The sequence below is a fragment of the Chenopodium quinoa genome, unplaced genomic scaffold (assembly GCF_001683475.1).
Source record: "Chenopodium quinoa cultivar QQ74 unplaced genomic scaffold, ASM168347v1, whole genome shotgun sequence".
Classification (NCBI taxonomy): domain Eukaryota; kingdom Viridiplantae; phylum Streptophyta; class Magnoliopsida; order Caryophyllales; family Amaranthaceae; genus Chenopodium; species Chenopodium quinoa.
The window spans coordinates 1474825-1500203 of NW_018744603.1; the positions used below are offsets into that span (position 1 = coordinate 1474825).

Here is a 25379-nt window from a genome sequence, read left to right on the forward strand (position 1 = left end):
ATATCCAAGGTGACATTACCCCAACAGGATGTAAAATGGTGTTTTGAATATAAAAACAAACCAATTTTGATACGACTATAGAGTGAGAAAAGAGAGAGAAACTGAACATGTACTCTATAACATTTCAATGACAACAACTGATTAGGCCTACCCAAACAGAAAAGGAGGCATATTTCAGAACAAAGACGAATGCGGTAACACATTTCAAGTACAGCAGTATCAGTGATACATATTACACCTCACAAAGCACTTCATGGCGAGTCCCTACATTTACCATATTTTTACACACGAACCCATATAATAAAAATATACAATCCTCATATTTTGGATCTTGATAGGAAAGAATAAAAATTATTACTCTTGATCAGTAGGATTAATGAATCTCTTTTTTCATAGGTTTACACTATAAGAAGATCCAGTGTAGAAATGCCTTCATCGTATGGACATCTCATACCTAAAATCTATGACATATTAACATCACTTTGATAGCCTCACTTTACCAAAATCATATGTGCCAAAAGCCAATTGCATCTAATCAGGGTTACAGCAGTCCTGTATTCCCGAATGGATTAGCAGCATTTTGTTGATGATTAACAGGAGCAACAGCATATGGTCCAAAACCTACATCACCAAAAGGATTTGGTGCCCCAAGCCCCATAGGTGTCTGCGACTGTGCATGATACGGAGCCTGATAAGGACCAAAAGGATTGTGTGGCGGTTGCTGAGTCATAGAATTCATCTGAACTGCAGCAGGAGGAGCAATGTTGTTGGACATTGCAAAGGGATCATGTACTTCAAATGGATTGGGGGCTGATGGTACACCATAAACAGGCTGCTGGCTGGCTCTATAAGCTCCTTCATCGTACAAACTATTCAGTGTGAGTGAATCCAATCCACCAGCCTACAATGAAAGATATATTATCAATAGTATCAAATAGCTGTAGCATTGTATTATCTCCACAAACAAAAAATATCATGCTATAAAATTCATACATGGCGTTGTAAAAGGAAGATGCACACACTCATTTAATCTCATACAAAAACATGAATGTACCCTATCCAATGATCATAACCTATCCTCATTATATTATTTATTAACATAAATCATAGTAAAAATTAATGCCACTAGCTTCATATACATCATTGATCAATTGCCTCTTTCACAGCAAAAGAGATCATTAATGATAAACCAAGTCAGGTGATTCACGGTGAGGTATAATCAAGACAAAAATAGAACCGCAGGAAGGTACCACAACAAAATCAAATAACATCAAGGAATTTTCCCCCCAATTTTCAATTTAGTATGGCATCAAATTGTAAAGATTTTCAACAAGAAGCTTGCACAAATACGTACTTCAAGGACATATTTCCATGCAGCCATAGTAGGCTAGTAACTATCTGCAAGTTCCATATTTGCATCATCTAATTCTTGCCAAACTGGTCCAATCCTAATTACATGTTTGGAAAGTCTAAATTATAGAATTTGAGTGTAGAAAATGTAGTCATTATTGGAAAAATGGTTCTTCCAACTGAATTTCTACTTCACCTAGGTTCCAATCCCCACCCAAGCACTCTAGCAAAGAGCACTCTTTCCAAAGGCTAATTAGAGAGCAATCCTTATCAAACGATATTGATCATAGCATAAAATCCAGATATAAAATTTGAAAATTGATGTATAAAATACCTAAATTTTTGGAAAAATTGACATTTGCTACCGGCGAAAGTACCTTGTGTTACATTTGCTACCGTTTAATTTTTTATTTTATTTTGCTACCACCCAAATCTCTACAATATTTATTTCACTACCAACTGACTTACACCGTTACTATTTCCGTTAGTTGGGTTTAGCCACCGTTTCAACCACCTTGCCGCCACCCCTCCCCTCAACTGCCACCCCCTCCCCATCCCCCACCCTCACTGCCAACCTCCCCTGCCGGCGCCGCCACCCCCCTCCCTTTCCGCCCTACGCAGCCCCCCACCCCCTACGCATCCCCGACCCCCACCCCGAACCAAAACCACCCCCCTTTCCCCTTCCCCCCACCGGAATCCGCCCCCCAGCCCCGTTCCCCCACCGAAATCGACCCCCCTCCCCTTTTCTGCCTTCCCTAACCCTAAACCACCACCCAAAACGAATTTAGGGTTTTGCTTATGGTGGTTTTAGGGTGGTGGTTTAGTGTTAGGGAAGGCCGAAAAAGGGTAGGGAGAAGGGGAGGGGGGTCGATTTCGGGGGGCAGATCCCGGTGGGGGGAAGGGGAAAGGGGGGTGGTTTTGGTTCGAGTGGAAAAAGGGAAAAGGGGGGTTGCGTAGGGTAGGGGAAAGGGAGGGGGGTGGATTCGCGCCGGTGCCGGCCAAAGATCTGGACGTCGGGCGCCGGCAGGGGGAAGAGTGGCTGGGTTTTTTTTTTTTTTTTTTTTTTTTGGAATAAACTTAACGGAACCTTAACAGATTCCGTTAAGTGGTATTGAAATTTTAATTATTTGATTTTAGGTGGTAGCAAAATAAAATAAAAAATTAAACGGGTAGCAAATGTAACACAAGGTACTTTCGCCGGTAGTAAATGTCAATTTTTCCTAAATTTTTTTAGCAAAAATATCTTATCTACAATACATAAGAAAGGATTGTAAGAGATTTTGGAAGTCCCACAACTGAAACAAAAATCCTTTTAATACTTATCTCAACATACAGCAAAAAATGGTTATTAGTATATGTAGCAATCTCTATCTTCTTTTTTTATTTCAAGGCAACCACCCAAAACACCACAGGAAGTAACACTTGAAATACACCACATAAACAGAATTCAACAAAAACTTGAAATAAACAAGCAAACAATACCTGTAAGAAAAAGTTTACATTTGTAATTTAGCTCGCATCCTTTAACTCACGGAAATTTATATAATATGTCAAAATGTTCAGGGATTGATATTTTACCTTCTATTTAACCATATCCCTAGTTAAAAACAATGTCTTTGACATTCATCTTTAAGATTTATATAGTAGGCCAAATATTTTATATTGACATTAGTGTTAGACATTCATCCCAAACTCAAGAAACATGGGCATACTAAGACAGAAGCACTGAGAGAGAGCATCATGCATCATCAATGAACTCAGAAGGATATAGCTTCTCAAGGTGAAAAGAAAAACACAATTAATATCTTCCTGCTAGATAAGTTAAATACACACTACTTGCTCTAGCTTCCTCAACGATTCGTTCCTTCAAAAGTTTATGCAAATTTTAAGCTATAAAAACCAGCGATGCTACAGAAGGATACCACATACCAGTTGCCTCTCAGTATGAGTAGAAATGTCAGTGCTTGGAGTTGTGACCAAAGCAAGTTCCCAGCCAGATGGATCGAAATTGGTTGAAGCAGTGCCAGAATTGGAGGTTGAAGCAGCATCTTCTCATTCCAATCCAAATAAAAAAATATGGACATTAGTTTTCCAAAAATAAAAGGAACAAACAGAAATACATAGAAGTAAGAAGAAAAAAACACGGAAATTTACCTGATGACACTATGGCCAACGCCAACGCATTACTTTCCTCAATGGCTGTTGCATCAGGTGTAACATCATTCAACCCCTGAAGTCAGAAAACTAATAATTATGACAGCAAAAATCAGGGAGCCAAAGAATAGCACGGTGTCAATTGCATGCAAGAAGGTACATGTTAGTTTGATATTCAAATTTATCTCCACTCATCCCTCATATTCCCTTTTTTCCACATATATATATGTACACTATGGTTTCATCTGATAAAATGATTTCAGAAGCATTAATGATTGCATATGATTATAGGATAAATTTTTTTTTTTTTTTTTTTTTTTTCTTTTGGATGGATAAATAGAAAGAAACCCAAGCTACCGCATAATCGCATATTGACCTCTATTGCTTAAACTTGGCATTTTTTTAGGAACTTTCTGTCCATATTTGGCTTTTCAAGGTTGTGAAAATTTTTATCTCTCAGATAGTCTCACAAAGTTCTTCAAGCTTTATTTTGACACCAGATCACTGGTTTTTGTGTATGTCAAGCATCTATGCTGTGTTGGTGGTCCAATACTGGGCACAGTTCACTAAAACTTCCGCCCACCAATTTCAGCCCCTTTATGTGCCAATACTAATGCCGGCCCTCAAGTCAGCTCTCCTTAAAGAGCTATTAGCCTATTAGACTGGTGATCATTCACAGATGTTCAGTTGTATGCGGCATGCACTCATGCATGCTTTAGCCACTTGGAGGTGATTTTGATGATTTCAGAGTTGCTCAGGTTGCTACTAATTGTTTTTTAAAAACAAACAATGTTACTCATAATCTTCATCTTAGATAAAGTATATGTGTCTAATTCTCAACACTAAGGCATAAATAAAACACTTCAAACTTCTATATTAAGCCAAAACCGTGAAAATTTATCACAAAACAGGCGAGTAGTATGATGGGACACGTACTCGTGAGAAAGCAGTACCCGAGTCCGGGCAACATAACAATCACCAGATCTCCACAAGAGCAGCTTTTGAAATGTTACTCGATCACTTTGTAATTTTATTTTAATGGTTTGTGGTTTTGCTTTTATACTTACTATATTGTAGAACATTTTATTCTCTTTAAAGGATGCTTTCAAGGTAAAGGGCTTTCCCCCGAGATAGGAAAAAATAACACACACACACAATTTTTTTTTGCTGTCAAAAAGTCATGTCATGTTGTGTTTATGTTTGGTCTCGTGTCAATTTCATGCCGTTCACAAAATCTATCAAAACTATGTAAAATTTAGGATAATGCATAATTTGACCACTTTATCTAAACAAGTCGTGTTTGGGTTGGTTTTGTGTCGTGTTGACTTCATATTTTCTTTCAGTAACAGCTTCGGTCGTGCTGTAGTGTTGTGTCAGAGATTGACAGCTCAACAATTTTTCCCCCACAAACTTAATAATAATTACAAAGCATTCAAATTTTCCACATCAAACATGACTTTCCTCTTTGACTCCATGAAGAAAGTGCAGAACAAAATAGACCTTACTCAAGATAGATAAAAACTCAGGTAAACTTTTTTTTATATTAAATGTTAAATAACTTTTACTCAATCATATGGAGCCATCTCATCAGTAAAATATAACATCCTAATCAAGGAGTGACATACCAGTAGATCGCCAGAGTCCATATTCATAGCAGGTGGAGGAGCTTCAGTAGTAGCAGGAGCAGCTTCAGCACTAGATGTCAAATCATCTGAAGCCACTGGTTGAGGATCTTCAACAGTTGATTTATCATCTTCAGAAAGAGAGTTTTCCTCAGGTTTGTATGTCAGTAAAAGCCTTTCCGGGAATTCCTGATTCAATATTATGGACAAAAAAGGTTAATCAATATCAAGCTAACATGATAATTTTTTTTTCTACATGATAGGGTATAAATACAAAATTTATCTGCAATTTAGAAGTCAAACATACCAGCTGCTGTGCTGGCAAATCTACCATCTTAGGTGCCTCTCTGATATACTCATCCATGGTTGCAAGAAACGATTGTGGTGGCTGCAAAAGTAAGATAGAACATATAGCCACCATAACTAACATCATCAAACAAATCATCACCCAAATAACTACACTTAACAAAACCTGTATCACTAATAATTACCTCTCTCAAAACAGGAAACTGGAAGTTTCGAGCAAGTTCCAATCCTTTACAAACCTCATAAAACTCGGAGAGACTTGTAGCCTGCATTGAAATTTCAAGATAGTTTTACATATAATACTTGACTCAGTAAAATAATCGAGCTTAGTCCCCAATTAGTGCATTTATATTCATAAAGTTTTTGTCTATTAACTTGCGTCATTAATTTTTACCTAAAATATCAGATAGAAATTTTCATAAACAAAGCCATCTGGCCATTCCTAATCCCTTCATATACATTCCTCTCTATAATAACCATAAAGCAAACAAGTTATAGTATGGTAGAAGGTAAAACGTCAGCAGGCTCCCAAGATTAGTTCAAACAGCAAAAGCTAATTAATAATATCGTTTTATCCATAAAAAATAAAAATAAAAGAGGAGAGAGAGAAAGAGAGAGTGCTCTAAGAAGCACTACTATAAACAATAACAATTAGGAAGCTGTAATTATCAATTATCATCACCTGCTGGCCAGCTCTTCTATAGATTTCAAGGGCTTTCACAGCTTCATGTCTTGGCATTTCAAAAAACTGCCACAAGAAAACTTGAAATTCAGTGTGACTTGTTTGCACAAGTGCCTTAAAATATGTGATATAAGTAAAAATCCAATTTACCTTATCAACCAAATTAATAATACCATCATTAATGGCACAATATATTTTGAAACTTTCCTTAAGAACCTGTAACAAGAAAGAACCAATAATTCCTCTAAGTGGGATGATTCAGAGAGCAAATAAATGTCAAATGCAAAGATGATTAAGAGTCAAACAACTATAATTTATATAATAATCTTGGTACCAGATAATCATACGTAGCATTTAAAAAGTAAGAGAGAGAGAGACAGAGGGACAGGGAATATGCAAGTATGTAACTGAGAACCCAAATCTGACAGTGTAGCAACTTGCAAATTACTAGTTATATATTTAACTGCTCAGCTAATCACAGATCTCCGGATCAAGGCTTCTAAATAAGATGGGTGGAATGTGAAACAAAGTTGACTTTTAATGAGGTGAGATTCATGGGTAACCTTGATGGGGAAGAGTTGACCTTAACAAAAGTTAAAAGGTAACCTTTAGTACACTCTTCTAGAGATTAACCAACTCATTAACATTACTTAGGTAGTTAGGTCAGATAATGGCTGTCCATAAAACGCTTAAACAACAGACAAGCCCCATATTATACAAAGAATACAGGTCAAGCTTAAAGAGTAAAGGCCAATGTAGTGTTAAATGCTGAAACTTACAAAAATGCTTTAAACATATATACGTATAGCATTATTTTGCTATGATAAATTATAATTCAAAACCAGGACCATAGCAACATGATGTTGTGAGCAATATAGATACCAACACCAGATAGCAATAAAGAAGTTGGCTATAGTTATATGGCCCAAGTCAGCAGGTAATACAAACAAGACGCCAGCAAGCAACAACAATGCAGCCAATAAAATACGTTGCTTTCTTATCTTACCAATATTTATTTCCTCGTTCAATATAGACTATTCAACAACATTTGTATACACCACTGTCATGAATGTAAACTCGCATAGGTTTCATTCTCTCACATCATCAATCATAACCTGATAATCTGGCATACCCATAATCTAATATTCTAGCTCCATAAAAGCTTAAGAATAGCTCATGAATACTCAAGTGATGAGCTTCTAATTAATGCATACCACAAGTTTGAGAACCAAGCTCAAAATACTATCAGATTTTCGAGTATTTTCAATTTAATAGCATAAGGGCACATAAAACAACAAAATGTCTTCTAAAGCATAAATTACAAAAAGAATTCAAGCATCATAAAATTTACAAAAAGAATTCCAAAATATTGGTGGACAGACAATTGTAACTACATTAATGGAAGTATCCAACAGAAGCCAGCACCTCAAGCTTAGAAAAGCAGTAAAAAAGATCAATAAATCAATAGATGGGTTTTTACATACCAAAGCAAGTGCATACTGTATCACATAATTTCCAAGAGCAGCACCTTCTGGCTGTTATGAGAAATTAAAAAGTCAAGAAAAATTAAACATAAAATTAATCAGGAGAAAATTAAAAGAGGAGAAACCAAATACCCGGCATCCAATAAGACGATAGAGTAACTGCTGTAAGGCTGGCAACTGCTCCAAAAGTTCCTCTGAATCCAGATCCCTGGTTCTACTGTAACCCTGTAAACGATTTAAACAGCAAAGCTAAGCAAGTATTTCTCAAGTACAAAAAAAAAAATTTAAAAATATGAGGTTTTATACAATATACAACACATTAATAACTCACACTAATTTACTGATAATAATTTTGTGGATAAACCTGGCTAGCGTCACCATATGAGATTATGACTACAAAAACATGATACAATTTCCCATGCTAGGTCCAATAACGGGACTATGCCTTTCTGGTGACATCTTTCCTCAAACCTTAGTCTCAAAAAAGTGCGCCTAAGGAATGCTGAGGAGTGAAGAATAGGGCACCACAGGGATGGCCTGAGTACATAGCAAAAAAAAAAAGAAAAAAAAAAGGAACAGCAAGGATAATGATGTGAACAACACTGCATTCATGGCTCACCTAGCGGAAAGAAGGTAGAGTAAGCCATGGGCAAAGTTCCAAAACATTATGCTTCTATTGTGAACAAGGAGGAATGGGACCAAAATAAAGAAAACTTGCATACTAGGCTTGCTCTCGGAGTCATAACAGACTTTGTGTCCTTTCTCTAAATTTTTCCCTCCTCACGTTTTCACACATCTACTATGCCCTCCCTTCTTCAGATCCTCTGGTTTAGAGCACTAGAGAAACTAGTTTGTGGTGACAACAAGGAAACCATGAGAGTTTAACTTCTTTGGAATGATTCTATTTTGTTTCCAGCCCTTCTAATTGTTCTACTCATTATTTCAATTTTTCTCCAGCTTTTGAGGACTTCTTATCAATTCTCAGCTTCAATGTCATTTTTTCTCTATTTTTGACCTTTGAAAATACAAAAGCCAAGAAATTACAAGGGTATGGCCAATACATGAGCCATGGGCAGCATTGCGTATCTACTTTACAGTGTTACACAAAACTTCCTTAGGATGTTGCAATTTCCAGAGGAACATCACTCGTACCACATGTCTAAGGACATTTTTGTCTCTCCCCTCTTTAGACTCTCACCAACCAACCAAGGAACCCACCCAGCCAACACCACTACCATCGCCAACCCCACTTCACCTGACCAACACCGCAACTCAGCCTATTCCAACAAACAATATGGGGTAGTGTCTCTGAATTCCACCTCCTCCAATGGAAGAGACAGATTTCAGAGGCCCCACCACGTTTTGGTGGTCAAGGTGATTGGTTTGGTGGTGGTAGATGTTTCAGTGGGGTGGTTGACTCTTGATGGCTGGTTAAGTAGGACTCAATCTGTCAGGTAAGACAAGTAGTGGAGGCTAGTAAGGCGATGTGGGCCAATGTTTGGTAAAGTGGCAGTGGCAGGCTGGCAGCAGCAACGATAGTTGGTCAGGTAGCAGTGAGAGCAAAGATTGGTCAAGTGGCACTTGCAGTGGCCTATGTAAGGGTGTAGGTTAGGTAGCAGTATAGGTGGTGGTTGTGCAGTGGATTGGGAGAGGAGAGAGGAGGGGGACAATAATGCCGTTGCTTATTGCGGTTTTACCTTTTTTTTCCTATTTTTTTTCTGATTTATTTTATTTTTTTTAGCAAATAGCAATTCATTTTCCTTAACTAAAGGGAGAAGACAAGAGTCACACTCAGCCAAAACCCATAGACACAATTTCTCTTACTAGTGTGAGTAGTATACAAATTTTATATGTAGCAATAGTTTACTTATTCCACATAATTTAGTTAAAAAAATAAAAATACTTCCTCTGTTTTTTTTAGTTGTATCAATTATGTAATTGCGGACTCCTAGGCAATTTTTGGAGTAGAGAGAGATAAAGAGAAAAAATAAAGAGAGACCATGTGATAGGAGAGAGATAGAGAGAATTAATTAACTAGAAAGTTAAGTGATGTATCTAAATTGAAAATTCTATTTTTAGAAAGTGATGTATCCAATAAAAAACGGAGGAAGTATATAATAAAAAAGGATTAATCCCGAATTTAAGGAAGAAACGATTCTCAAATGTAAATGGCATGCCTACATCTCATACCTCACATCTGATCTTTAGGAACCCTATGCCCTTCAAAGTGCCTAGAGCCTAACAAACCTAAGACTTTCATTCAAACTAAGGAGTCCTCATTCCTCATGGCACACTGTAGCATCTACTCATAATCCAAGCTTCAAAACCATCACCAACTATTCTTAAACAGCATTAGGTATTGAGGTTATCTATAGCATCAAAATTTCTAAAAAGACAAATGCTATGAAATGGCATAACTTGCATAAATCTGCCTGTAAATACAACCCATTAATCAGGCCAGCTAATTTTAAGTCAGCAATGCGTTTGAGTGTCTAGCCAATATGTAATGGTTCCATCAGCTATAACACATTTAACATATTCTAATATTTTCCAATTAAAACAAAGTGATAAGTTGAAAAAAATTAACTAAAATTTAAAAAGAAAAAAGTGAAAAAATACACACCTTCTCCTGCCCATCAGCAGGTTTTGGTAGACGCTCAGCTTCAATATCATATTTTAGAACTCTGAAACACTCAAGCCGTTCCTCTAAGAAAAGTGCATAAGTACGAACCCAACCAGAGCAATCCCAAGCTGCAATTTTCAATTATAAAACTACATAAGATAATGTAACATGCAAAAAAAAGAGTGAACAAGCATAACCAAGAAAGAGATAAAAGATTAAAGGACAACCGATTGGACTCGAGTCATCCTTGAAATTGGAGAGTTGCAGTACACGCCCACGTTGTGAGAAACCAAGAAGTTCTTCCCTAAAAGTTGGATCACCCTCTCTCAACAGCCTATGGACAACTATCAAAGTTTTCAATGCAACCTGTTCATTAAGGTGGGGAAAAAACAACACAAGAATCCTCATAAGTCTATGCATCATAAACTATAGCATACAGCTAAGGTTCTCCCAACAAAATCATAAACCAGGACAAGTATGCATGTACACATTATGTTCATCAGTAACCAAATCAATGGATTCTTTCCCAACAAAAAGTAATACAGCAAATGTGGTGAAGTTCAGATCTGTCACATACTTCGTATATAGCTGTAGCAATGTAGCATAGAAAAAAATGGTAAATAGATCATGCTTTATCTCACGGGCCCAAAGCTCACAGAAAAAAGGAAATGACAATTAGTTAATCGATCAGCAGTTCAATACCATGGAGTTAAATCAAGGACCCTAAATTATGAAGATGGCAAGATGCCGTTCTATGATAAATTCACAACTTGTTGATCCATGATATGCTTAGGTTATAGTATATTATAATCATGCCGTGTATATAGTATAGAGTGTTAAACTTCAATAAAGATTGAAATGTAATGGTATCAAACATCTTAATCCAATATTAAAACCATTAAACATCAACAGGCAATTAAATTCAAAAATTTTACACTCACAATATAGTCACTATACAGTTAAAACACCTTCAACTCCATACTGAACAACAAAACAATATCCTAAGAGATAAAAAAGTATATTTTGAACAGTAGTGTAGAGATATGCTGCAACTAATGACAAAATTGAATAATTTCTATTACGTCAATTTACAACAAGAATCCATGAGATGCCACATCAACAAATCGCGACTGTGGTTTGTTTCCTTATTTGTGATCAAAGGCAACATGAAGTGGTGCAACAAGCAATATTAAATTTCTTTTTTTTTTTTTTTGGAAAGTAAGAGATATATTAAAAGCCAAAAAACTGTACAAATGTACAAAGTTAAAAACCTGTAAACAGGCTCAACCCCAAACTAAACAAAACCCCCAAAGAGCCAAACAACCACCTAAATCCCCTCCCTTTGCTGATCACCTTCTTCAACGCAGAGAGCAGGACAGACCTGGTCTAAGACCTCTCTGCTAATTAAATTTCCATTACTACATACAAGACAGAAGCCTACAGAAGCTTGCAAGTAAATTTACCTTCGTTTCACTAATGCCTATGAATAATAAAATTTATTACCCTTAGAATACTCATTGAGACAAATCAAAAAACACCACGCACATTAATATTTTGATGTTTGTATGAATGGAAATACTCTATCAAAGATTACAAACTTTGACATCAAAAAAGTAAAGTGCACCAAGGATAAATAGAAAAGGTCCAAGATGAATCAATATAATAAATGGATCCATCTTAATTCCAATATCAAATAACTAAATCTAAAAGACAAGTATGGATGCATTAGGTAATAGAAAAAACTATTATAACTAGATAACAATAAATTTGCTAAATTTAGAAAAAAGGCTATAAATTAAATAATCCATAGATGCCCAACACATTTTCTTTTGACAAGTGATAAGCCCGCTCATGAAAGAACATGCACGATGCAACATGGGTACCACCCAACCTTAGAAAAGCATGAAGATAGAGGAGTAGATAAAATCACCAAAATGGAACAGAGAAATAAATTTGCATAACCCAGTGCAAAATCTTAAGGAGTGCCAATAGTTCAAAATTTTGTATGAGCAGAATGTTTTACGTGTTAAGTTGTTGAAATGTTATCAATTATTATTTAATAGGAAAGTAAATGTGATGTGAGATAGGGGTTTTCTTTAATAGAATGTGAGAGGAACTGGGGCCCTATTAATGGATTATTTTCCAAATAGGAAGTGTTCCAATAAATTTAAAACATACGAAAAAAAAAAAAAAGTGTTCGAACAAAATAATAAAAGACATACAATATCCGATCCTACAATTCTTTTTAAGGCAGACTACATTCCCCCTGCAAACAAAAGAACCTCTCGAAATTAAAAACCCTGGCTTTCGCATAATATGTTGTAAAAGTTTACATCACTGACACTAATCAAAATCAATATGATGAACCAACAAAACTCAGTCTCGACAACAATAATACTAATTCATAGCAAAAACTAATTAAATTCGCCCAAAATTCATCGCCGAGTGAGCAAGAGGTATCATTTCATTTCTTAATTTACAGAGAAACGGTCATAAAACGAGAACCAGTAAACAATACGTAAAATATGCAAGCAAACAAAGAATAATTTAAATACACTTGACAAAATCATGATTATATGATACTAATTAAAAAATAAAGACAGTACCGTCCAATTACGAGTCTTGCCTAATCGGCGAGCAAGAGCATGAAGGCAATACGCAACATCAGCCCTAGGCCTAATTGCAGATGTAGCAAGCAAAATCTCTGAAATAAATTACCAAACATCAACAAATTCCCAATCCACTAAAAACGGATCTACCAAAAAAAAAAAAAAAACTTCAAATATTACAAAAAAAAAAAAATATATATATATATATGTAATTCTACTCACTTCTAAGATGCCTCTCTTTTGGCGGACATTCGACATGATTCGTTGCCTTAACAACCGCAACATCCAAATCCTAGTATCGCACAAAAATAGGCAAAAATTAGACTCAAAAAATTCGGAAAATTAAGGCAAAAATACGAAAAAAAAGGGGGAAGAAAATGAAAAACCTTATAATCACTGTTAATTGTAGCAAGACCGACTTTGGTGTGGTCTTTAATGGCACCGTAAGCTTTCCGCCATGTTAAAGTCGCCATTAATAATCACTATCGAGCTTTCTCTCTCTACTCCACAGAGATCGCCGACTTTATCTGTCTAAAATTCTCTCTCTAGAAATGAATCTGCTACTGAAGAAAAAAGGAAGAAGAAGATGGAGAATGAAGGTTGAAGAGAGAGAAAAAGAATTTTGGTGAAGAGGTGGGAAAAGCCAAAAAAAAAAAAGTCTGTATTCTGGAACAGTTGGGTTGGGTTGAGTTGGGTGGGTTTTTTTTTTTTTTTTTTTTTTTTTTGATTTTCGCTGGCTTTCTTTTGTTAGAAAAATTATGGCATCATTGCTTTGCTTTCATTTTTAATTTTCAATAGTCAATATCAAAAATAATAATGATGATGATAATAAATTAATATTGTACAATTAAGAATCTAATAAACTATTGTATATTGTATGGTTTGGGGTCTCTACTACTTTGATGTCTATGCTAGTGTTGATTGGCACAAGTTGATTTAGATTTGATTTAGATTAGAAGAGAAGTAACGTATAATCATTTTTTTTTAAATGATTATTCACTCGGTTTTGAATTTAAGATTACATTTTGTGTTTTACTTCCTCCGTTTTTTGAATGCATCACCTTGATTTTTGCACTATTCACATAATAAGGTTGACTTGATTAAATCACCTCAATAAAATAAATAAATTTGCATAAAAAAAAATTAAATAAATAAAGGTTATTATATAATGTACTATTAGATTCGTCATAATGTCTAGTTTCATAATATAGTTTTGTTATAATTTTTACTAATTAACAATTAAATATATTAATGGTCAAAGTTGCATCTCAGCAAATGTACCGGTCAAACTGATGCAAATAAAAGAAAACAAAGGGAATACTATTTTAGATCTCGTGCCATTACATTTTCGAATCTAATATAATTATAGTGTCAATATATAAAACAAAGGGAAACCTTGAACCATAACTACGAACCATAACTACGAACTAATCTTGTAACGAGAATTAACTTGGATAATCTCATGTATGAAGGGAAACATACATGGGATTGTAACGAGAATTGACTTGGATAATCTCTAGTTAAAGAGCGAGACTCGAACACATAATATCTTCCTTTTTCACAAAAGTAAAAACCAAACAAGCAACATTGCATCATTCATAATCATAGCACACTTTAACCTTTGAGGATTGGCTCATTGACTAGGGGTTGCCAACACTAGGCTTCCATCCCGAAATCAATAACAATCATCCCACCCAAATTGCCAACAAACTGTTGGGATGGCTATGTCATGAGTCAACACGTTGACTGATTGATTCGTGCATCGTCCCTTAAGATATGGTACCTTTGGACACCCAAGCCTTGACCTTAGAATGGCATTGTATGCTTTGACGGTTCCTTTTATGTGCTTTGTGACTACATGAATATATGATTCGTGTCTAATCTAACTAATTCCAACTTGTTATTTAGAGATATAATTAAAAAAATACGCGAAAATTATGGATTGACAAAAAAAAAATGTTGTCTGCACTTCGACAAAAAAAAAAAAAAAAAATGGAACCAAAAAAATTTGAAAAATTGTCGAACCTACCAGGTGGCACGCGCAACTGTCAAAGTTGCGTGCGCCCTCCAAGCGCAAGTTCAGAAATTTCGCGGGGCACCTCCATGCAACTCTGTGTCTTACGCGCGCCCACTGTTTAACGTTGATTTTGACTCGACACGAGTAATATCATACGGAGAAAACGATATTACCGCTTCAAGGTTAATCGTTAAGTAGGTATTAAAAATATCTCTTTGGCTAACAACGTTGTCTAACTTAGTTACATTTACTTTGATCGTCGTTTTTCGTTTTTTTCAAAAAAAAATCAAAAAATTTTTCATCTTTTTTTTTTTTTTTTTTTGCGTTTTCGCAAAAAAAAAATAAAAAAAAATGCATGTGGCAGATGCTACTCTTGAAGATACACCTTCCACCTTAGCGCAAGACGGAAATTGCGCGCAATACTATTTTTTTATAATGATTCGTTTACGTACTTTATAATTGAACTAATGACATTACTTCTTATGAGGATCGTCATTAGAGTTCGCATCCATTAATAGGACGTCATCAATATGTTATTCTTAAACGTGCCTATTTTTTCATTCATCATGTTTTAGTTGTAATTGATCAACCTTGATTTAAGAGTATAATTTATTTACCTCTTCTATATATGGTTTAAAAAGAAAATCCCGAGAGCCTTACTTAGGATGTTTGCCTCACACAAAAAAAAGAGAGAAATAGAACGAAAAAAAAAAAAATTGTTCTTTAAAAAAAAAAGTATGATACAAAAAAAAAATATTATAATTCTCAAAAAAAAAAAAAAGAGAGAGAGAAGATAATGAATGATAAAACCGAGAAAATGATTTAATTATTTCTTGGATTTTACATTCGGAGACCATCATTCTTTTTAAGCAAATAGTAAAATATTATCCTTTAAAGATGAGCAATATGAGAATCATAATTGAAAAAAAAAAATGATATAGATCTCTACTGCAATCTAAGTGATCAACAATATCAAAGTATATTTGATCATTTTAAGGAGTATGTTCGGGTTGATTAATATTCCTAAAATTTGATTAGCATTTTCAATCCAACTTTCTTGTCTTTCTCTTCTACCTTTTTCGAAAACAATTCATTTAAAGTAAAATCCTTATATGATTACCTTGTTGAAGTCAACACAAATCATGACGACGTTCCGTTAATGATTGTTCGTGAATTTTTTGACATTCTTCATCAACAAACTTGCTTAAAGTGAATTCGTATTGCAAGGATTTTTTTAAAAAAAAAAAAAAAAAAAAAAAAAAAAAAAAAAAAAAAACAATCCTTTTGACTTTGATTCATTGTTTGAATGCTTGGGAGAAAAGGTTTAAGTGAACGCGCTCAATTTCTTGTGATACACATTACTAGATCATCTTCCACATTCGCATACTAGTCCAATCATGGGTGACAAAACAGCATTGGAGAAACTTAGAGAGGAACTCCAAAACCTAAAGGCCCTACGAGAAGAAGAAGCCCAAATGAAGGCTCATAAAAAAGCAGAAAAGGCTAAAATAAAAGCAGAAAAAGAAAACATTCTACAAGAAAAAGTAAGAGCCGAAAGAGTAAAGGGCTTGAAGAAACTTGTCCTTCGAGCTAACTCAGGGAATAAGTACTTCAATTATGAGCTTGCACCACAACCTAGTGGCAAGACTCTCCTAGAATAGTTCTTGACTACGGATTTGCCAACCTTTAAGGTTATAGACAATCCTAGGACTCACTTAATGAGCTTTATTGGAATTATGGCATTGAAAGGGGTTGAGCCAATCCTATATGCATGTACTTTTCCTCTTTCATTGGACCCAACTGCTAGATCATGGTTTTATAACCTCGATGCAAAACAAACTTCCATTTGGAGTGACGTTGTAAAAGCGTTTTTAACCTAATATGGAGATAACATTGAGCTCACAACTACCTTGCGCGATCTCGAATTGCTTAAGCAAGGGGAAGTAGAAGGCTTCATTGACTTCTTTTCCAGGTGGCGATCAAAGGTTACTCTTATTTCACAAAGACCTCTGGATCATAAACTTGTCCCAAAGTTTATAGACAATATGTCTCCTCCATACAAGTGCCATTTACAATACCTTGGTTTAGACACATTTCAAAAAGTATATACTGTGGGAACATTAATTGAAAGGGACTTGATAAATGAAACCATGAATCATTTAGATGAACTTGGCTTTTAGAGAGGATTTCACCTACGTTGGAAACGGACAAAGCTCGAAGACGCAATCTCAAGAAGTTGTCAACAATTCAAGATGTAGCACCCTAGGTCTTGTTTTGTTTCTTTCCTTTGTTTTTTTATGATAGACTAAGAGATTCAAGCTGTCGAATTTACTTATTTTGTACTCTCATTAATTAATGAATAAAAAATATATTTGCAACTACGTCTATCTTGTTCTCTTTTCAATCTCTTTATTGTTAATGACTCGAATTAAATAAAATGTATACATTCAAACAGGCAATATCAAAAGGCATACATACTCAACACTTTAAGAATCTTGATGAGCTTTGGCTTACAAGATGTATTGAATGAAAAGAGGCCCATATTAGGCCCACAAAGAAAGGATATGATGGTTTCACCAACACAGGAGGCAACTTGAAACTCCACAAAAATAATCCCATGTTCTTAACCTTAGAAAAAATCCATCCTTTTGGCAGCCCTTTTGAGCCTCGTTAGTTAAGCCTTAGTTATTCAACATAAATTATTCCGTACCTTGGGATGGGAATGGTGCAAAGAGATACAAATAGGAAATTGCTCGTTAAAACCAAACCAAATTCCAAAACTTTTTGCGTTAGTCATGCATATACTTATGAAAACTAGCATGATTCGCTCTTCACTCATGCCCATTCATGAATATGCTTCATCACCTGAAAAGCTTCGCTTTACTTGTTTCCACTACTCTCCATTAAAATGGGTCATCATAGGGCCAAGATAAAAACAAGGCCAAAAAACACACAATCAGCAAAGCTGAGTACATAAGCGTAATTAACACACCAACATGCATTTACCTATCAACACACAACTTACCTTGTTGCATATGTTTTTCAAGCATACAACATTCAACAAAACTTCTCAACTAGACAACTACATTATTTATTTAGCGTTGATTACGCATCGAACGGGTTTCCCACTAGCCTTCCCCAATAAATTGAGGTTACTGACACAGGAGCTAACCGTGCCGGCATCAATAACCACTCGCATAATAATAATAAAAGGAATGTACAGCGTCATGTACTCTAGTAGAAGTTATGGTTAAATATAACCCCCATAACTCCCCCCATATGTTCATACTCAAGGTATATACGTTCCAAGAGTTTTGGTGCGTAATCTCTTTCACTTTACGTTATTTACATATTATTAAACTTGGTGATGACTCTCAAACCATAATCATTCAATCATAATAATTATTCAAAAAATCAAACATACCAATTTAATTATTGATTAATTAGTGACCACATAATATTTAATGTTGAACCCTTTTTAAATCTACCTTGGTGTCAAAGACACCTTAAACGCATAATGCGCCACAAATCCTATCCATCGGTGTTGAAAACACCTTAAGGGCACTAAGGCACCATAATATAATTTACTCCTCGTGTACAAAGACACTCAAATAGCTCCTTATTCCTCATACTTATAGCATCAATAAAAATTATATGAACCATAATAAATTTCCTTTTCATTATTCCAAACCAAATTAAACATTTAGTTTAATTAAACATGTTCTCTAACATGCCACAAATAAATATGTGGTTCATAAACAATAATATTCCAAACTTTAATTTTCCAACCAATAATCCATCAAAAATAAATCATGCCTCATTATTCAATCACCAACAAAAACCAATTCATAATTTCCATTCCAAATCTAGCATGATACTACTTGTAATCAATTAAGCACATTTAGCATGCTACTATATCAATAAAATTATGCTAAGTACGCGAACGTACCTCAAATAAGCTCTTAAAATATCCGAGTACACTACAACAATTCCCGAACCAAGTCTCCTACATAAAGGGACAATAACACTATATTAATTACCCTTGTATACACAATTTCCAGCAACTTATATTCACTTAAAATAATCTGAAAATTATAGTAAAACCCTAATTAAACTCCTCTTTAATGGGTAATTAAACCCTTTTCATAAAACCACAAATATACTACTTTAAATAAAGTTCCAGCTACATTATTTGATTAAAACTCCCTTAAAACTTTATTAAATCATACTTTTATGCCCAATTAATCAATAAAATCATTAGGTATACAAAATCCCCAAATCAATTTGTATAAGAATCCTAAAAATCAAGTCTTTGATAAATTAGAAACCCTTACTTTAATCATATCAAAAATCTGAAAATAATATGAAATAATAATAATATGAAATAATAAATCAATTAAAACATGATTTGATACTAAATTTATCATTTTGAAACCAATAAAATCAAAACTAAACTAATAAATAAAAATAGGAAAAGGAAGCGGAAGAGAGGAATCAAGCCAGGGGGGTGGCGGCCTGGCGCTGTTGGCCGGAGTCTGCAGCGGCGCCGTGGACGGCCGTGGTGGAACAGCGGCAGCCGTGGAGTGGTGGCAGCGGCAGTGGTCCTAGCTGCTGCTGCGTGAAACAAAGAAGAAAAGGAAAAGAAAGGGGAAAAAAGGAAAAAGAAAGGAAAAGGAGAAAAAGAAAAGGGAAAAGTTGTTTACCTTGACCATTTGCCCTTTTGGGTGGCAAAATTTTGGGGATTGAGTGAGTATTTATAGTATTTATGGAGTTGAATAATAAAATAGTTGGTCCATATTATAAAAATAGGATGATTGACCTTATTGTGAAGATGGGCTACGTTTAAATTAAATACTTATTGGCCCAAATGTTAATACTTGTATTATTTAAATCCCATAATAAAATAATTTGACCCAAAATATATTTTACAAATAAATAAATAATATATAAAAATACATTAAAAATACGGGGTATTTGATGTGTCTAATTTATATAGTATTTTACCCCCGTTCCTTGGTCATAATTAGTAGTGTTTTTTGCTCTTTAGAGCCACTTTTATTACTAATTGGTGTTTTCTAGTGTTTTCGTAGATTTGGTTGACTTTTGCAGGGATTTGCACTTTTGGAGCATTTTCCCGATATATTATGGAGCAATTACGAGCATTGGAGAAGCACGTCCAGTTTCTATAGCCCAGGGCCGGTTAGAGCCATCGAACCGGTGATTAAGGGCTCGGTATATGTGATACCGGGGCTTTTGAACCGAGTATTCAAGAACCGAAGAGGAAACCCAAATTGGCCCGAAGAATTGGAGCCCAATCGTAGTCCAAACAGTGGCCCAAGAGAGCCGCCCGACCAAAGAGGCTGGCGCCCGGAGGCGTGCCCAGCCGGGCGAGGGAAGCAAAGGCTGGCGCCCGAAGACGCGCCCGGCCGGGCGCGAGAAACGTACCTGATGGAAAAAGGCGCGCCCGATCGGGCGGTGCCTCGCCCGATTGGGCGTGTGTTATTGTTAGGAGACGATTAGTGTCGTTTAAGTTTGTTTTAGTTTAGGATTCTACGAAGTATATATAAATACTTCTCCGTAAAACGAGTTTAGTACCCTTTTCTTTACCTTCTTTTACTCTTTCTTAATTCTTTCTTAGATATTCTCTCTCTACTTAGCTTTTAGATTAGTTTCTCTCTCTTATACTTTGTTCTTAATTTGATTCTTAATTCTGATTTATTTTGGTAACAATTTCTCTTCTCTTAATCTTAGTTGTTTATTTTATTCCTTTGATCATGTCTTATTTTATTGTTTTGATTAGTTTAGTTTTTATTATGTATGAGTAGTTCTATTTCTAGGGTTTATGGGGATCCATAAATAATATGAAGGGGTAATTTATTGTTGTTGATTGTCAATGCTAGATTAATTTCCTATTGATTGATTTAATGCTCTGTCACTAGATTTGCGCAGATCTTTTATGCATGAGTTTAACAATATTGATTTGAGATTCGACAGATGAGAATTAATGTTTAGGTCTAGTTTCAATAGGCAGGTTAATTTATAAATGGTTAAGTCGAGATTCGAGAGATGAGATTTAATACCGGTAAATTAATTGTGTGATTGTAATACGTAGCGAAAGCCCTTTATGATCTGATTAATGTATGCATTGATGACTGATTATTATGTTCTACCCTGGAATATTATTTATTGGTGAACCTATGCCCTAGATCCTTTTATTCATTGTTTTCTCCTTATTCTTAATCTTCGTAGTTTAGTTTCATATTCAAATTTATATATTGGTTACTTCATAATCTAGATTATTTTAGTTAATTAGGAATAGAAAGACTCGTTTCTTTGTGGATTCGACCCTACTTCCCTATCTACTTTAGTTAGAGGATTTAGGAATTACTTTTGATTTGGGGATACGACTTTACCCTGTCAGTATTATAATTGGTGTCACATGGGAATAATAATTCCATATTCATCATTCACTCAACTAAGGGGTATCTATGGGGATCATTGAATGTGTAGGAAATAATATACCTTGTAATGTCATTAGTAACATATGCATTATTATTAATTCAATATACAATTAACTTTTCACGTATAACCCTAATATCCCTAAAATAAATCAAATTATAAAAGCCTCAAAACTTTAAAACTTTAAATTGAGAATTCATACCAATAAAAAAAAGCCATATTTTCGTTTAATTAAATTAGCTTCAATTAGGTCGAAATTACACTTAATTTATTTCTCCTAAACTAATATTAGATTAAATTGAAAAAAATGATTGTTAAGAAGAGAGATTAGGGATATTGGGGAAGTTGTTTAATGGATGACAACTATATTTATTTTTTAATCTTCCTCATGAGAGACCCAAATGCTACAGTCTTACATACAACACGAGCACCTGCTAAACCACGAATATTTTGGTCGCCTCCGAAGCTTAAGTTACCACTTGGAACACAAAAAATGTAGATAGAGAAAGTAGAAAGAATCTAGAGCCTTTTTGGGCAAATGCCTTGAATATTGTATTGAATGAAACTGTGCCATCATTTAATAATTGGGGTATTTATAATGGTTTGGATTCACGTGCACTAGGGTTTCCCCGCCTCAAAAAAGGTGAACCCATGATTGGCTTTCAATCAGTATGCCAAACACGTGTCATGGGCAACACCGATTTCCGTGGTTCTCTTAAGTTTTAAGCCTTTTCAGATTACAAGTTTAATAGGTTCCATTATCATTTATAGGGCTTTCTGTTGCTACGTGTCACACTCTATTTGATCATCCTGGGCTAATTGGTAGGATATGCGTCGTAGCTGGTTGACTTCTACGTTGTAGCTGGAGGGATAAAATAGCCATGTCAACTTTTGTATGGGCCACCTTTTATCCTTTATTGGTTCACATAGCAGGGATATTTGCCCTATAGAGCAATTGGTAAATGGTGGTAAATTTAAAACATTTGGCAAGTGTAAGGTTGTAAATTCCAAAAATACATTACTCCTTCCGTTCTTTATTTTTTTGTTTAATTTGAATTTTCACGATCTCCAAGACACGTTTAAAAACGATTTTATCTCCATTTTCATACATGTATGAAAATTATAAAATTATGACTAGATATTTTTTTTTGGTGTTTCAACCGGTTCATCCTTTGGGCTAATCCAGATTCGGAGATCAGTTCTGGATGGTTAGGTTCCAGTCCCCTCCCAATTATTATTGCGGAGAATCGAACACGAGTTCTCTCTACCAAATGTAGTCTCAATCACCACTACACCAACATGCAATTGATAACTATGAGTAGATATTAATAAAAAATACATGAGATGTATAGGTTAATAAAACAAAGGGAAACCTTGAACCATAACTACGAACTAATCTTGTAACCTCTAAGTCCCCAGTGGAGTCGCCACTGTAAGGAGGGTGTTCCCATCGTGGGGGATCCTTCTCCTTAATTGCCCATGGCCTTTTAAAGCCTATGACTTTACACTTGTTAGGGTGTATTAGGATTTGAATTCCTGACTGTTTGGGGGACTGTAGACACCTACTTTTGGCCTCTTGTCCCGAAAGGAGGTGCGATGATGTTACAAAAATCCATTTTTCATGTTAGATCAAAGTTGAAGTGTTTATGGACTACGAAATGCATTGTGAAGTATGTTAAAACTCATATTTGAAACCAAGTAATCGTAGAGCCTTGTCCGATTACTAATTAGGCCTAAAACGTGCTCACGACATTTTAGGCCTAATTAGTAATCGGACAAGGCTCTAAGATTACTTGGTCTCAAATATGAGTTTTAACTTACTTCATAATGCATTTCGTAGTCCATAAACACTTCAACTTTGATCTAACATGGAGAATGGAATTTTGTAACATCATCGCACCTCCTTTCGAGACAAGAGACCAAAAGTAGGTGTCTACAACCCCCTAACAGTCAGGAATTCAAATCCTAATACACCATAACAAGTGTAAAGTCCTAGGATTTTAAAGGGCCATGGGCATTTAAGGAGAAGGTTCCCATACGATGGGCACACCCTCCTAACAGTAGCGGCTCCACTGGGGACCTAGAGGTCACTAACAGGCTGAATTCGTAATCACCTAATCAAAAGTATTACCTAAATCCACTAACTATGTAGATAGGGAAGAAGGGTCGTACCACAAGGAAACATGTCAATTTATTCCTAATTAATAATATAATCTAAATTATCAAGTAACCAAATTGTTATTGTAAAAGGGAACTAAACAACTAAAGTAAAAGTGGGAAGGAATAAAAGTAGGAGGAAAATCAATGAAATAAAAGCCTAGGGCATAGGTTCACAATTAAACAATATTCCAGGGTAAAACATAACAATCAATCATCAATGCATTAATTAATCAGATCATAAAGGGCTTTCGCTACGTATTACAATCACAGAGTTAATTTACCGGTATTAAATTTCATCTCTCGAATCTCGACTTAACCATTTATAAATTAGTCCGCCTATTGAAACTAAGCCTAAACATCAATTCTCATCTCTCGAATCTCGAATTAATATTGCTAAACTCATACTATTAAACCAGGCCTAATCTAATTGCATAGCATTAAATCAATCAATAGGAAATTAATGAAGCATATAATGATAATCAACAATACTAAATTACCCCTTCATACTATTTATGGATCCCCACAAACCCTAGAAAGAGAACTACTCATACATAATTAAATCTAAACTAAACAAAACAATTAAAAGGATCATGATGAATTAAAGAAATAAAATTACTGAAATTAATAAAGAGGAAAATGTTACCGAAGTTATCGTAAACAAGGAGTTGAATCAAAAACAAAGTATGGAGTTTGTAGAGAGAGAGAGAATAAAACTAAGTAGAGAGAGAAATTCTAAGAAGAGAGGTACTAAGCAAAAACATCAAAATCGTATTTAAACAATAACCCAAAATTACTCCTAATTAGAACTAAAGAATCGCTGAAATTAGCTCCCCAGAAACGCGCGCCCTATCGGGCCCGCCTTTTCTTCGCCCTCTTGTTCTGGGCATCCGCCCGATCGGGCCCATCTATATGTTGGACTTGGATTGGGCTCCATTCTTGGCCCAATTTGAATCTCCACTTCGGGTCTTGAATACTCGGTGTCCAAATGCAATCGGTCTTGCCTTCAAATGCTCGTAGTTGTACCGCAATGATCCCGGGAAAAAGCTCTAAAGATCAATGCAATTGAAAGGAATGGTGTCCTTCAAACAAGTGTACTATTCCGTTAGTGGGTTCAGAATTATTAGAAAGCTAATATATTCAGTAAGGTCAAGTGATCGGAATGTCTAGGTGGAGGCCGCTTCCGATCAGTAATATTAATGCATAATTAATATTAGAGCTTAATCTTGACTGAACCCTTCGGGTCACACCCTTAGCAGTAAACGAACCGACTCGACGAATTAATTCGGAAGAAATTAATTCGTCGCCCGAGTATTAAATATTTAAATGTCGGAAATTCGAGTTTGGAGCGTCGAAACCGAGCGTCGGAGAATCTCAAATGTCGAGCCAAAATTTAGGATTTGGCGAGACGGGAAAATGCTTCAAGTAACAAGTAAAATTCTAGCCACGCGAAAGGCTAGGAAAGTGCGCCCAATAGGTGCGTGCCACGTGGCAGCACACATGGCAAAACGCCATGTGGCAGCACACGTGGCAGCCGCCACGTGGCAGCGTGCCACGTGGCAGCGCGCCATTGTGGCGACACATGTGGCAAGGCCGTGGACCCGGGGCGATGGGTTATGGACACGGGCCAAAATAAAATGGCCCAACCGAACCCAACTTGGGGCTCAAGGTTGGGTGACACATGGTTAGTTCACATTGCATGTGAAATGCCTTGGGGACCAAGTGGGAAAGTGGTCCTCACCTAACCATGTGACACTTGTTACTTGTTCCTTGGTTTATTTAACTAAGGATTGAATTCATCAATCTTTCCATGTGGGATCTTTTTGTGAAAAAGTCCCACATTTAAAGATGAGTGGAATTCACAAGCTATTTTTCCTTATAAATAGCCAAAGCATGGCTTGGGAATTCTTTGCTTG

General features: G+C 35.5%; 1 protein-coding gene across 1 annotated transcript; it reads right to left on the reverse strand.

Moving 5' to 3' along the window:
- Positions 1–154: 154 nt before the first annotated feature.
- On the reverse strand, positions 155–13639 carry LOC110699941 (putative clathrin assembly protein At2g01600). Its single transcript, XM_021877431.1, has 15 exons — positions 13217–13639; positions 13053–13122; positions 12828–12925; positions 10449–10587; positions 10222–10349; positions 7731–7823; positions 7599–7649; positions 6265–6330; positions 6115–6180; positions 5618–5698; positions 5434–5514; positions 5130–5315; positions 3505–3580; positions 3280–3398; positions 155–901 (listed from the first exon to the last, which is right to left on the reverse strand). Exons 1-15 carry the CDS (start codon positions 13301–13303, stop codon positions 542–544), a joined length of 1701 nt encoding a protein of 566 aa, XP_021733123.1. The 5' UTR covers positions 13304–13639; the 3' UTR covers positions 155–541.
- Between the last annotated feature and the right edge of the window lie 11740 nt (positions 13640–25379).